Source organism: Typopeltis vanoorti, chromosome 5 (assembly GCF_054136105.1).
Source record: "Typopeltis vanoorti isolate ZY-2024b chromosome 5, IOZ_Tvanoo_1.0, whole genome shotgun sequence".
Classification (NCBI taxonomy): Eukaryota; Metazoa; Arthropoda; class Arachnida; order Uropygi; family Thelyphonidae; genus Typopeltis; species Typopeltis vanoorti.
In genome coordinates this window covers 69939455-69953520 of record NC_143553.1, presented here as the reverse complement: position 1 = coordinate 69953520, position 14066 = coordinate 69939455, and the positions used below count along the sequence as shown (strand labels likewise).

Here is a 14066-nt window from a genome sequence, read left to right as displayed (position 1 = left end):
CAATCCACCCTATTCTCCGGACCTAGCCCTAGCAGACTTTTTCCTGTTTCCCAAACTTAACCACTTTGAAAGGACATCGTTTCCAAACCATAGAGGAGATGCATGAAAATGCGATAAGAGAACTGCGCACCATCACATAAAGTGCATTCCAGGAAGAATTCCAACAATGGAAGAAACAGTGTATCACCAGTAGAAGAGACTACTTTGAAAGGGACAGTGCTTAAAATGTTGTAAAATGAGCAATAAAGTCTTTATAGCAAAAGTTCAGTCTTTTTTTTTTTTGAACACGCCTTGTATTTCAATATAAAATTAATTTCATCTGAGATTATTCTTGAGGCATTTTTGTCTTCCATTTGTTCCATTTGGACCGCTTAAGTTCTAAAGATGTGTTTTGGAAAGCAATTTTAAGTCCTGAGTATGTGGTTCACGTTTCTCAACCACACTGCAAAGTCTGGATGACAGCAGTGCTATAAATTGAGAGTTCATAACATGGATGTCCTGGTCAAAGATTCATCTTCTCGAATATCTAAAAGCTGAACCAACCGATTTTAAACATTGCTGAATTTCCATTTCACTGTCAGCATTTGCCAAACAAATGAAGATAAAGGATATAATCAACATTCTCCAGGTTACTCCAACGATCTGAATGATATACCTGGACTGAATTAGCTGGCGCATGATGGTTAAACAGTGAATCACTTCCCTCATTCTAATGGTGCATTCTTTTAGGCTGAAAATGTTAAGTATGAAGCTCAGCTAAGAAACAACAGTTCTATAATGTCCATATTAAATAATCATTTTAATACTATCATTTTTTTTCTCTAATATTTCTTTTCTAATATGTCTATATAAAAATGGTGCCTCTGCTTTGTTTCTGAGAAACATCAGGAAACTAATCAGAATGTGATGGCTGGAAAAAAATATCGTTTACTGTTAGCTTATAAAGCAAATGAGAAAGAAAGAAAGTGGAGTAATGTAAAACAATGCAATATCATCATCAAATTCCTAACATGTACCCTCAAGGGGGTGTGCAGGATATGATAGTACTATATGGAAAACAGCATGACTAACTTCCTATCTACAATTTTCCTCCAAATCAACCTGTTAAGACTCCAACATTATCAGATCTTATCTTTCTGTCTTATAAAGCACTTTTTACTGTATCAATCCACCTATATCTTGGTCTTCATCTGGATCTTTTTCCTGCCAACCCAGCAAAGAACACTTGTTTTGCTAATCTTTCCTCTCCCGGCTCTGAGATCCACGAGTTAAAATTGGCTTGAACACTGTTGTATACAGCTAATTTAGTGTTTTGACTAATTTCTCTCTTATTCCATATAAATTTATTCATTTGAATTCTTACCATACCAGCTTTGTTGATTCTGTTGTCTCTGCAATATCTGCAATGTTGTCAATGCAATATTTATGCTGAATTTTTTTTTTTTTTTTTTTTTTAAGTAATGTGGAAACAGAAATTTCAGTATCACTTGGAAGCCTCCCATACATCTAAAAAAATGTTAAGCCTGCATTAAGCTAACTTAGCACACTTTCAGTGTTGGACAGTGATCCTCAACATACTACACAGAGAGAGAGAGAGAGAGAGAGAGAGAAAGAAGTCAACATTACGTGGCAGATCTATATAAAGAGCATTTGTGAACAGAATATTCTCGACAATTAACTTGTGAAAAATTCATGGCAGAGAAATATCATAAAATAGAGTTAGCTAAACCACAGCATGTAGGCAATCGATACTAACATTATCAAGAGAGAAAAAAGCATCAATTCTAATGGAGCTTTTAAGCACAGTGCAGTATCATATATCACACAATGACATTACTTTTCCTAATATATACAATAATAATAGCTACACTGGCTATCAGACACATCCATCATTTTATCTTTATTAATACCAGAGCATTTATGTTTTCATGCCTGTCTTTCTGATTACATATTTAAAGAAGGAATGAGGATGGCAGTGGTTTGCTCCATTACACCATGCTGTTCTAAGTATTCCATATTTGTGCCTAATATTTAAAGAACAGGAATTTTCATACACAATGCAACATTTCAGTGCATAAAAAACAAAGAAAATTATATTTGTTTACAGGATACAAATTCAACAATAGATCAAATGATCTACAGGTCTTTCTCATCCAGGAGAAAGTAAAGGAATGATTAAATTGATCTTTTTCTATTCGTTTTTTAGAAAAATATGGACCTCAAGGGACTGAAGGGATTAAAAAAAGAAAAAGAAGTCTTTCATTAACACAAATAACAGGTGCAACATTTTTTCTTCCTCTGAACTTGACTTCCAAACCTTTCTCTCACATCAATTTAATATTAATGGTTATCAACAAACAGTATTGTAAAGTTAACTATCAACAATTCTACAAAAAAAAAAGTATTATGAAATAAAACAAATTTGTTGGCACTGTTGCCTAATGAAAACACTGCACAGATTTACAAGGAGAAAATGAAGTTAAAATGAAATATTGCAATAAATCTCTGAATCATAACATTCTGATAGTTCAGCTTGCATACCTTCTTGAGTAATGCAAATAGATCCACTTCCCATTCCAACTCTTAAGCCATCTACTCCTGCATCTATTAAGTTCTTTGCTTGAGCCACAGTTACCACTGAAATAAATAAATGTAATGAGACAATCTTTTATTTTAACGAATTAAAACACATCAGTAAAATATTAAAAATGATTTATCCGAAATCTGATATAAAAGCAATTCCAGCAGTACTAAAAGTAGTCTTTATAGATGGGAATACTAGAGAAATGTTTTGGTAAAAGAGCCTGGACTATAGGATGCAACTAGTGATTACTAATACTAGTAATTTCCAACAGAAAAATGCACACAAATTCACATGGAGAGGAAAAAATAAGAAATAAAGTATCTTCTTCTTGATAGAAGAAGATACTTTACAATGTCTTCACAATGATTCAGGACACGAGTATACAGAGATTTGAAACTGGAAGTAACCACTATTTAGTTTTGGACAAGATAAAATTGAATATCATAGGAAAAAGGAAACTTTTGGAGACTGAGTGGGCAGTTCAATTTTGGACAATCTGACAATGTTGGAGTCCTGGCAAATAACAGATTAATTTGAAGGAAATGAAAACTTTTCATCAGCAACTTGATAATGGGAAAACTGCAAGATAGGTATATAAACTGAAGTTTATACAATTAATAAAATAAGTAACTCATCATAAGAACGCATCCATTCTGCACGCACACACACACACACACACACACACACACATATCATTCAGGAAGTTGTTAGTTTTCCTGAAGTTCCCGATCATTTAAGACTAACAGTCCTCTATTTCATTCCCTTTCATAAATGGGTTTTTATGTCTATCTTTTGTTATTATATTTACCACGAAGTTTGTGTAACTGATTCAACCAAACTGAAGCAATTCGTTACTCAAGGGTTAATTTTTTCCAAAGGGGAATTCTCCAAGGTATGAAAATACAAGTTTCATGTAAATTAGTTAAAAAGTATTATAAAAAGTTCCACAGGTTCAGTTTTCAAATTTTGTCACTTGCTCCACAGTCCACACCGAATCCTGAACAATTTCAACTAGCAAAAATTAGGTTGCACTAATTTTTCCTTTTTTGAAAATACAATCTGTTCAAAATATGTGAACAGATCTAAATTCTACACAGATACATATTCAGCCTTATGAAATAGGATTTGTATCCATAGTGCTAGGACTGCCTGAAGGAAAACCATTATATGCTTGATTCTAGTCACCAAGTAGGGAAACTTTTTCCTTTCTTCCATATTTTGAACAGATTGTATTTTCAGAAAAGGAAAAATTAGTGCAACCTACTTCTTTTTACTAGTTGAAATTGTTCAGGTTTCGGTGTAGACTGTGGAGCAAGTGACAATTTGAAAACCGAAACCAGTTCCCGAGTTACCGGGATTTTTTCCTTCTAGAAACTGTTTTATCCCTTAGAAAAAAATTAAAATAAAATAAAATAAAGCCTCACTATTATAGCTATATGTAAGGGTTTAGGGACATCAGATGGCAGCAGTTTTCTATTTTATTCTCCCTCTTCTGAAAAGCCCAGATTCATTAATAGCATGGGCTTACATCAGTGAAACTAGTCGTCTTCAAAAAAAAATTATGGAAAAAGAGCTCTGTCTACTCTCTTCTGGAGAATTAAAAGGTGTTAAAAGTAAAAAGATTTTCAAAAGCATTTTAACAAGTTATATGCTGCTTTGAAAGAAGTCAATGAACACCCCTATGGGCAAGGTGCATCATACCGTTTAATGAGTCACGTGTTTGTAGCCAGTATAAATTGGAGAAATATGATGCTCCTAAGTTACTGCAACTGTGTCCAGTTAAAAATGGCTGTGAGAAGGGAACTGATGGAGTTTGAAAGGATGCCATATTACTGCCTATTCAACAAACTGTTGACAAATTGGGCCATCCCAGGTCAACAATCACTGATACTCTCTGACTTGCAGTTGACTCTCTGCACTTCCATCTCAGAGAGTCAACTGCAAATGCTGTCCACAGTGAATGACCCATCACAATCACTGAATGCGAGTGTAGGGTGCTACAAAGATATGTAAAAACCAACATTTGTCAGCTGACACATTAAATGTGGAGTTTCAGGCATCGACTGGAACATGAATCTGCACAAAAATGTTAAGAACTAAGGCTCACAACATGGGTTCCATGTTGTGAGCACAATATGAAAGTCCCACATTGTGATGCTGTACATTTTTTTTTGTTTTTTCTTGTAGAATTTCAAACTTTATAAGGATAAACAAATTAGGAAATTCAAAGAACTTTACAAGAAAAAATATCAGACACAAAACAACCTCCCGGATGACAAGTGATTTTCAATTTGTCAAATCATAGCCTCACAAGAAATGAATCTGATATTCTAAAAAAAAGGTTTTAATTTCGCGATTACGCCCAAAAACATTCCTAAAATGGATTTTATGTGTGGAATTGAAAAAGGCCTATATCCACTACCAAAAAACGTTGCCGACACTATTAGATTCAAAAGTACAATAATCCTAGCCAAAGCAAAACAACCTGTTCTCAACACATCTCCTTATGATAGAAAGGCAATTCTCAACTTGAAGAAAAATAAAGATATCATTATTACAAAAACTGATAAAGGAAATTCTACAGTTATCCTCAACTCTAAAGATTATTATGATAAGTTAAACGTATTACTATCAGACACCTCAACTTATAAAATCCTAGACAGAGACCCCACAATTAAAAATCATAATGAAACAAACCAATTAATCAGAAATTGTAACAATTGGCCAGAAGAAGTGAAGAGAACACTAAAATCCTCACATCCTATCACCCCAAGACTATATGGAACACCTAAAATACATAAATAGGATATACCTCTCCGTCCAATTGTTGATGGAAGATCATCACCAACCTACCTTTTGGCAAAGCATCTTGCAAACTTATTAAATAATAAAATAAGATCAACAGAATCCTATATCAAGAATAGTCAACATTTTGTAAATAAACTCCAAGCCATTAAGATTGCACCAACTGACATGCTAGCCAGCCTAGATGTTGTATCCCTTTTCACCAATGTTCCAGTAGAAGAGGTAATAAACATCATCCAAGACCTCTTTCCTCTAGACATCACACAGATGTTTAGACACTGCCTTCAATCTAATTTCTTCAAGGTTAACAACACCATATACCAACAATTAGAAGGCCTAGCAATGGGAAGCCCACTATCACCATCTTGTGCAGACCTTTTCATGGAAAAACTTGAAAAAGAAATTCTCTCTGCAATCTCTCCGAGACCATCTACATGGTGGAGATATGTGGATGATATATTCATCATATGGCAAGACAGCTTAGACAACCTTAAAGTTTGTGGATAAAATCAACTCAATACAAAGCAAGATAAAATTCACTCTGGAAGTAGAAAACAACAACCAACTGCATTTTTTAGATATTTTGATAAAAAAACAACCTAACAGTGTCAAATTATCCATTTACAGAAAGCCCACAGATACTGGAAGATATCTTCACTATACTTCAAACCAAGTCACACAAACTGAGTATTATCCACATGTTGAAACATAGAGCCAAAAAGTTTATATCAGAAGAGGAGGATACACAGAATGAACTCTCACTAATAGCCAACACATTATCACAAAATGGATATCCTCAAAACATCATCAAAAAATATCTATACAATGACAACCCCAGACAAGAAGAATCCCACCGTCAGCACGTTTCTACTGTAGTGATACCTTTCATCAAGTCAATTTCTTATCAAATAGCAAGACTACTAAGAGCCCACAACATCAGAGTGGTCTTCAAACCAACCGCCAACATCAGACAAGTTTTAGGATCTCCAAAAGATAAAGTTCCGTTCTACAAATATCCAGGAGTATATTACATTCCATGCTCCTGTGGTCTTGCCTACATCGGACAAACTTCACGAAGTTTAGAAATTAGACAAAAAGAACATGTTGGTGATGTAAACCACAACAGAAGCATCTCTTCCGGCTTAGCACATCATTTCTGCACGTCTAACCACACGATAGATTGGCAAAACAGCTCCATGCCATATCTCGATGACGACTACAGGCATCGTGTATTTAAGGAAGCCACAATAGTACTAATAACCGGCGGAAACCTCAACAGAAATCACGGTGCAATTCTAAACAGTTCGTGGAAAAACTTGATCCTCTCTCTCAATCAATCTGAACTACAACTAGCCAGTAATCACATTACAAGTCTACAACAAACACGCATGCGTGATAATGAATAAGAACAATAAGCCATCTCTGTCACGCGAAACGTGTAACCATAGATACTAGTTTGGTTTACAACGTTTTTTATGTTCCTTTTAATTTGCATTTACTAACTTTCATATCTCCGTAATGCCTTGAAAAAGCCAGACAGTTTGCTGGCGAAACTGGTAGGTTTTAATAAATGTTTATTGTAAAATACTGGTCTGTATTAATAAAATTGTATTTCTACTGTCAGTTTTATTCAATGATACCTTGTAATGGTAAAATAGCATATAATAAAATGCTCGTATAAAACAGCTTTAAGTCAGAAAGAAAGAAATAAACATGATTTTGTGATGTTGTTGTTGTCTTGTCCTTTGAAGAGTCTTAGATGTTTCCGTGTGCTCCTTGTACTGCTTTGGCTATGTCTGTGATTTTGTTTGTATAGAGCTGTTGTTCAGGATTAGGATCTATTTCTTGCAAGGCTGCTGTAATTGCCGGACAGGTAAAGATGTGAGTGGGTGTCAGTTCAGTATTGGGGCAGTTGTTGCAGTTTCTATATGTTCTCGTATCATCTGTATTGATCTTCATTCCTCTATAATGTCCTGTTCGTAGTCTTGCTATCGTGGTGGAGGTCCTTCTGTCAGCATTGATCTCGGGAATTTGATGTTGTATCACTGATTTCAATGGAATTAGTTTAGCTTTTGCTAGTGCATTGGCATCAGCAAGAGTTATCATACGAGTTTCTTGGTCGAGTTCTCTGGCCTCTTTTGCTAATTTATCAGCTGCTTCGTTGTGATCAATGCCTACATGAGCAGGAATCCATTGTAAAATGCAACTTTTACCTAAACACTTTAGTTGATTTAAGAGTTTATGGATGTCTTGTGTGAGCTTGGTATTGCCATTTTTGATTGCCTCCATAGCTGATCTTGAGTCACTGTAAATTATAATTCCTTCAGATTGTTGAGATGATGATAGATTTAAGTAGGCTTCTAGTGCTTTATTTATTGCGTAGAGTTCGCTGGTAAAATTGGAAGCGATTCTCCCAGATCCAACTTTTATTGAAAGTTTTTCACCTTTCGGGAGTAGAAGGAGAACACCAGCGCCTCCATTAATCATATTGGTGTCTGATGATCCATCGGTATAACAAATAACCTGTCTGGAGGATAAAAGAAGGTTGATGGTATTTAGGCCTTTTTCTTTAAGCATTTCTTTTGGTTCTTTTTTTGTACAGAGTTTGGTAAGGTTTAGATTTATGGAGGTATTTGAAGGTAAAGGACTGGAAAATAGAGGTTCTTTGTTTATGTGGACATTTAGCTGATCAAGACCTATTTCTTTCCTGATAGTGTCATCATATTGTAAAGTTGATGATCTGTGAAGTCTGCAATTTTGGTTCCAACGTTCATAAGTTTTTAGGGAGATATGATCACTTTGGTAGCTTCTGATATTATTTATGAATTTTATGGTGGCAAATTTTCGTCTGTCCTCCAGCAGGTCAAGCCCACATTCCTGTTGGGTTCTGATGTTGTTACCATCATAGTACCATCACAATGATTTTGTGATGGTACTATGGATGGCTCAATTTCTGATGTGATTCAAACAGTTTTAGCCTTCCTGTGGATAAAAGAAGAGGACACAAAGTTTATAGAATTGACAGATGCCAACACCTTAAAGAAAATACAAAGTGATACTTAAGTTTCTCTGTCTTCATCTATTCTTAGGATATATATAATCCAAATGAGAAGTCATGCCATATGACTGAAAGTACTTTCCTTTATAAGCAGTAATCAGGTTTCTAAAATGTCAAGTTGTTAAGCTCACTGGCCGTGACAGGCCAACGAGCCTATGATGGAATAAGAGAAAAAATAATTACTAGATGAAAAATAAAAAAATTCCTTCATGTATTAATATATATATATATAATAAACATTACTAACTGATTACAATATAGATTCTTTAGAACTGCATGAAATGTAGCAAAATCATGAAAAAAAAATTTCAACATGCTCAAAGTACTATAAAACATTGTTATATATATATATTTCTTAAATAATTCAAATTTGTATTTTTTCCACAGTAAGAAAATCAAAATATAAAATTTCAGTATTATGCATTTCCCAAATTGCAAAATATAAGTTATGTTTCACAAAATGCATGTGTATGTCCAATCTATCTATATTACTTCAATCGTGATGAAATTAATATTTGAGATCTTTACTAAAATTTTCCAAATCATCTCAATTTTATAGGAAAAATTAAACAGAAAATTATTTTACCAATGATAAACCATGTACAGTACATATTGGGTATGAGTGAATACACAAACATGCTATTGAAAAACATGCACATTTATGATCGTTTCAAATCATTCCCATATGACAATCTTACCATTGCCTCCTATGATCTGGACTGAAGGATATTTCTTTTTAATATACTTTATCATTTCAATCTGATAAATGGAATTACCTTGAGAGGAATCCTAGAATGCAAAAAAATAAACAGTTACTCATACGTGAAAAATAAAAATAAAATCAGATCTCTTATTATGAGACATCAATGTTAATAAGTTTATTCCCAAAGCAGTTGATATCTGTGCCAGTTTGGGTTTTGCAAATAGCTTTCAACCCATAAAACAGACCATAAGGACTTAGAGACAACTGCCCAAGTCAAATTTGCCTGTAATTATATATGCAAAAGAATCCAATGCAAATAATCTCATTATCAAGAACTAGGAAATGAAAATGCACACACATGTGCATACAATGCACAAATGTAGTTCTATATGATCTTATAATTATTGACTTTGGAATTATAATACAGATACCTTATAAAAAAAATTATAAACATTTTTATTTCATCAATACTTACAGCCCATTTGCTTCTTTTCTAAGGGAGTACCCCTAGAAAATAAACAAATGGGCTATAAGTATTGATGTCTACTTAGAGGAATAGCATGAAAAATTTCAGAAAAATAATATCTAAATATTTTTATTTTCCTATTCATATTTTGTAAGCATCTTCATACTAAAGATGCCTACTATAGAGAATAATGTTAACAACCCAGAGAAAAACATTGTCAACATGACAAAGCAGGCTGATAAAGATGAAGAAAATGCAGTTGAGTAGCTAACTTTACACAAGGAAAAAACTTTCTGGCTCTGGATGAGAGCAGAGGAACTGGAGTTAAGTCCTAAAGAAACTGAATGTACAAAAAAGTAAAAAAAACTCATACCACAGATCACATCTCAAACCTTTTATGATGACCAGCATCACTGGTGCATTTAATGAGGGTGATCTTGACATCATTAAGAATTAAAAGGAAACTAAAATTCCCTGAAACTACAGAGAAGTAAGTGTTTATAAATTGCAGGCATTGTTCTTCTGACTGATTTTTCTGTTTTGCAGGAAGAAGAGAAACAAGAAAACCAGTCAGAAAGAAAACAATTTAGAATACACATCTTGGATCTCTCATAAAGAGGTCCAAAAGGTTCCTTCCTTTCTGGAAAAGACTGGCCAACTCACCTTCAGATGAAAAACCCTTATAAAGGTTATATATACCCTACAGAAGATATGATTCTATCTTTCCAACAAAAGGGCACTGCAGATTAGTATTGATTAGATGGATTATATGTTGGGAGAAAGTGTTGTTTGGTGAAAGATTGTTGGGGTGAAGCAGTTGTCTGTATCTATCCACCCACGGACGAGTGAGAGAACAGAGATGATCAAGCCATGCTCAATGCAGTTTTCCAGGTTTTGAATCTGAATGGGTTGGTGATTGCACTACACAAGACTCCCCTTTACTTCTGATGTCAAAGTCAGAAATAAAGGAGAGGAGTTTTTGGCACCGGTCAGCTCAACCAGGCCAAAAATCATTGGTATCAATGAGACTCAGCTGACAGAAGGTATAGGAATAGAATGCAAGGAATATTATATTTTCAGGGAGGATAGAGGGGAATCAGGTGGCAGGAACAATATTAGTGATGATAGTCAAAGAACTGCAACGAACAAAAGTTAAGGATTTCAGGACAAAGGGAGACAATTCATTTGAGACTATCTAGCATAATATAAAGGCCAACAGCACAAAATATATAATTTGTTGCTACTACAGACTAGGAACAAAGTGCACAGAAAGATGTGGATGACATGCATTAGTATATCAGCAAAATGAGTGTAGCCTGAGCAATTAGAATGGACTTCAAACTATGGGGGCCATAGATTAGACAGAAGAAAGGGTGTATTGCAAAATTAAATGGAATTTAATTTATACAGTTGCTAAGGAATGAATACCCAAATAAACACATGTTATTTATGTTGCGAACAGGTAACCTGTGGAACAAGTAAAACATTTCAACTACTTAGGCAAGATTTTTACTGAAGATGGTACATTAAATATGGAAATAGACAACAGAATCAACAAAGCTGGTATGATAAGAAGTCAATTGAATAAATTCATATGGAATAAGAGAGAAATTAGTCGGAACACTAAATTAGCTGTATACAAGCCAGTGTTCAAACCAGTTTTAACTTATAGATCTGAGAGCTGGGTCAGAAGTAAAACACTTGACCAAAGACTACAGACTGCAGATATGAGAATCCTGAGAAAGATTAGAGGCGTGAACAGATGGCATCAATGGCAATGTCATATTAAAAACGAGGATATTAGGAAAGAACTTGACATTGTCAGCATCCAGGAATGCGTTGGCAGAGCTAATCTCAGGTGGTACGGTCACTTGAACAGAATAGGCGAGGAAAGATTAGCAAAACAAGTGTTCTCTGCCAGGTTGGCAGGAAAACGACCCAGAGGAAGACTAAGATATAGGTGGATTGATACGGTACAATGTGCCTTAGATGACAGAAATATAAGATCTGATAATGATAATATTGAAGTCTTGACAAGTAACAGACTGATTTGGAGGAAAATTGTAGATAGGAAGTTAGTAATGATGTAAATTTTTCATGTAGTACTATCATATCCTGTACACCCCTTGAGGGGACATGTCAGGAATTTGATGATGATGAATTAACACATAATGGTGTGGACCTAGGGGTTTGAGAGTGTTGAATCTGGTAACAGCCAAAAGTGTATTCATTACACAAGACAGCTAACTCCTCTGCTTGCAGATAGTGATCATGCAGTCATGTCTTAGGAGGTTGCTAAACATGGAATTTTCAGTTATTAAAAAGGTGTGTGTGTGTATATATAGAACTACAGAACAGGCAGTTGTGATAACCTTAGGAGGCAAGTTTGCCAAAGCATAAGAAGTTACAAGGAAAGAATGTCAGTGCACTGGGAAACAGTATCAGACTTCCTACACAGGGGTCAGGAGAATAAACCAAGTTGGAATTAAATGGATACGTAGAATCAAAGTAAGAACTGCAAAAAAAAAAAAAAAAATTTTAAAGACTAGCGTGACTAGCATGATAGAGTTGAAATCAGATTATGAGAGGAAATTAGGATTTCCTTTGGTCTGCTGAGTAAACAAAAAACATGTAGCAACTAAGAAAAATCATTATTAAAGTTATCGAAGGATAACTTTAATAATGATGGTAGAAAACTTGCAGAAGCAGAAGAAATAGTTGAGTTACTAAGTGATTGCTCTGCAAAGGTGTATTATCCAGGGTGGAAGTACTGCAGTTGCCGATGTGACAGGTTGATGTAAGAAATGAAGTTGGAAGTGAGCAACATATTGAAAAATATCAATGTGAATACAGCAGTGTGATTGGATGGCATGTCAGCTTGTGTTATGAAAATGTGCAAAAGAACTGGCAGAGGAAGTGAAAAGAGGACAAGATAGTTCCATTATATAAAGAAAACTCCAAGACAGAAGTAGCAAATTACAGACCAATTAGCATATCAGGAGTGGTCCTACCTTAGTAATTTATAAGGATAAATTTATTAATTTATAGTGACAGCTGTGTTAGATAAAGGAAATGGCTACACTGTGATACTGCTGGATTCTGCAAAAGCATTTGGCAGAATACTGTAAGAAAACTGTAACAGAAGTTGTAGCAAATAGGAATAGATATGAAGCTGGCAGCATTGATAAGAGGGGATGGCTGACAGATACCATAAAGTAGTATATGGTGGAGTAGACTCCAGGAGTCTGAAGGTGTGCCTCACAGCACTCTACTTGGGCCACTGCTGTTTATATTAATGACATACAGAATGATTTGAGGGGGGGGGGGGGGGTGCAGATATTCCAGTACTTGGCTAATGATGCAAAAGGCAAAACACAGTGGTAATTAGAACTAAAAACAGCAATAGTTAATAAACGTGATGTAGACCTGCAGGATAATTTAAATAAATTGATGTGTGGGGGTAAAGGTTATGTTGGTAAATGGGTATTATTATAGGTGAAGAAACTAAGGCTATGAGTCCAGTGCACTGTGTTTGTAAATTGCATATGTTTGCCTAGTTTCTCTATTTTGTGGGATATCAAGTTTCTGAGAGACAAAAACTAGTGGGTAAAGGATAATGGTTATTAGTTTAATGTAACAAAATGAAAGGTTACGTACTTTGGGAAGAAAAGATTACATTAATGTTACTGAATTGCAAGAAACTGATGAGACTAGGAATTTTGAAGGGACATTGAATGCACTGCCAAGTAGAGATAGGTAGGTTATTATTCCTCTTTATAAGACCAAAGTAAGACTATGATGACTAGGTGGCGTCAGTGAACAAGCTACTCTAAACTTGTGCTCCCTCATTTTTATAGATATTGCGAGTGTTTTTCATCGAAATCAATCAAACAGAAATCTTAACAGCAGGTACTGAGAAGTGGACTACTTCTGCACAACCCGTAAGTAGTTATAGCGCATTAAATCAGCTATCTTTCCAAGTCTAAATCAGCCATGTGTAAGCGCCACTATGCCTACCATACACAGCAGAGATGGCGGTAACAAAAGCCAATGGCGAATGAGCATCAGTCTAGCCAGCACATTGCCATCGATCGCAGCCAATAAACCCACTATGTGCCACAGCTATAAAACTGGTGTCACAGATTTAAAAAAAGGGTATGTTCTGCGAGTTCTGTTGCCACTGGCTGCATGCTTCCTGCATCCAAATAGACGAATTGGCGCTAAAGCTATTTATCGAACTTAACTAGCCGTTTTTCTATTTGCTGTGCCTCCCTTTGGTAAAACAACTCCTGAACATAGGTAAACATGTTGAAAACCTCGAACAACACATCAGTGCTATGAACGAAACTTTTGCCTCCAAAATACATGCAGAGGAAGCTAAGCTCGAACAAATTGACGACCAGCGAATGCAAGCCCACCTTTGCCCGTGAAAGAACTCCGCGACCTAATT

General features: G+C 35.1%; 1 protein-coding gene across 1 annotated transcript in view; it reads right to left on the bottom strand.

Annotated features, from left to right (window-relative positions):
* ras (Inosine-5'-monophosphate dehydrogenase ras) overlaps positions 1–14066 on the bottom strand; it is a 128286-nt gene that overhangs the window by 13957 nt on the left and 100263 nt on the right. The window contains exons 8-9 of the mRNA XM_090392508.1: positions 9146–9236; positions 2542–2637 (exon numbers count right to left, since the gene is read on the bottom strand). Coding sequence (XP_090248634.1) covers positions 2542–2637; positions 9146–9236 — 187 coding nt within the window. The remainder of the gene's footprint in view (positions 1–2541; positions 2638–9145; positions 9237–14066) is intronic.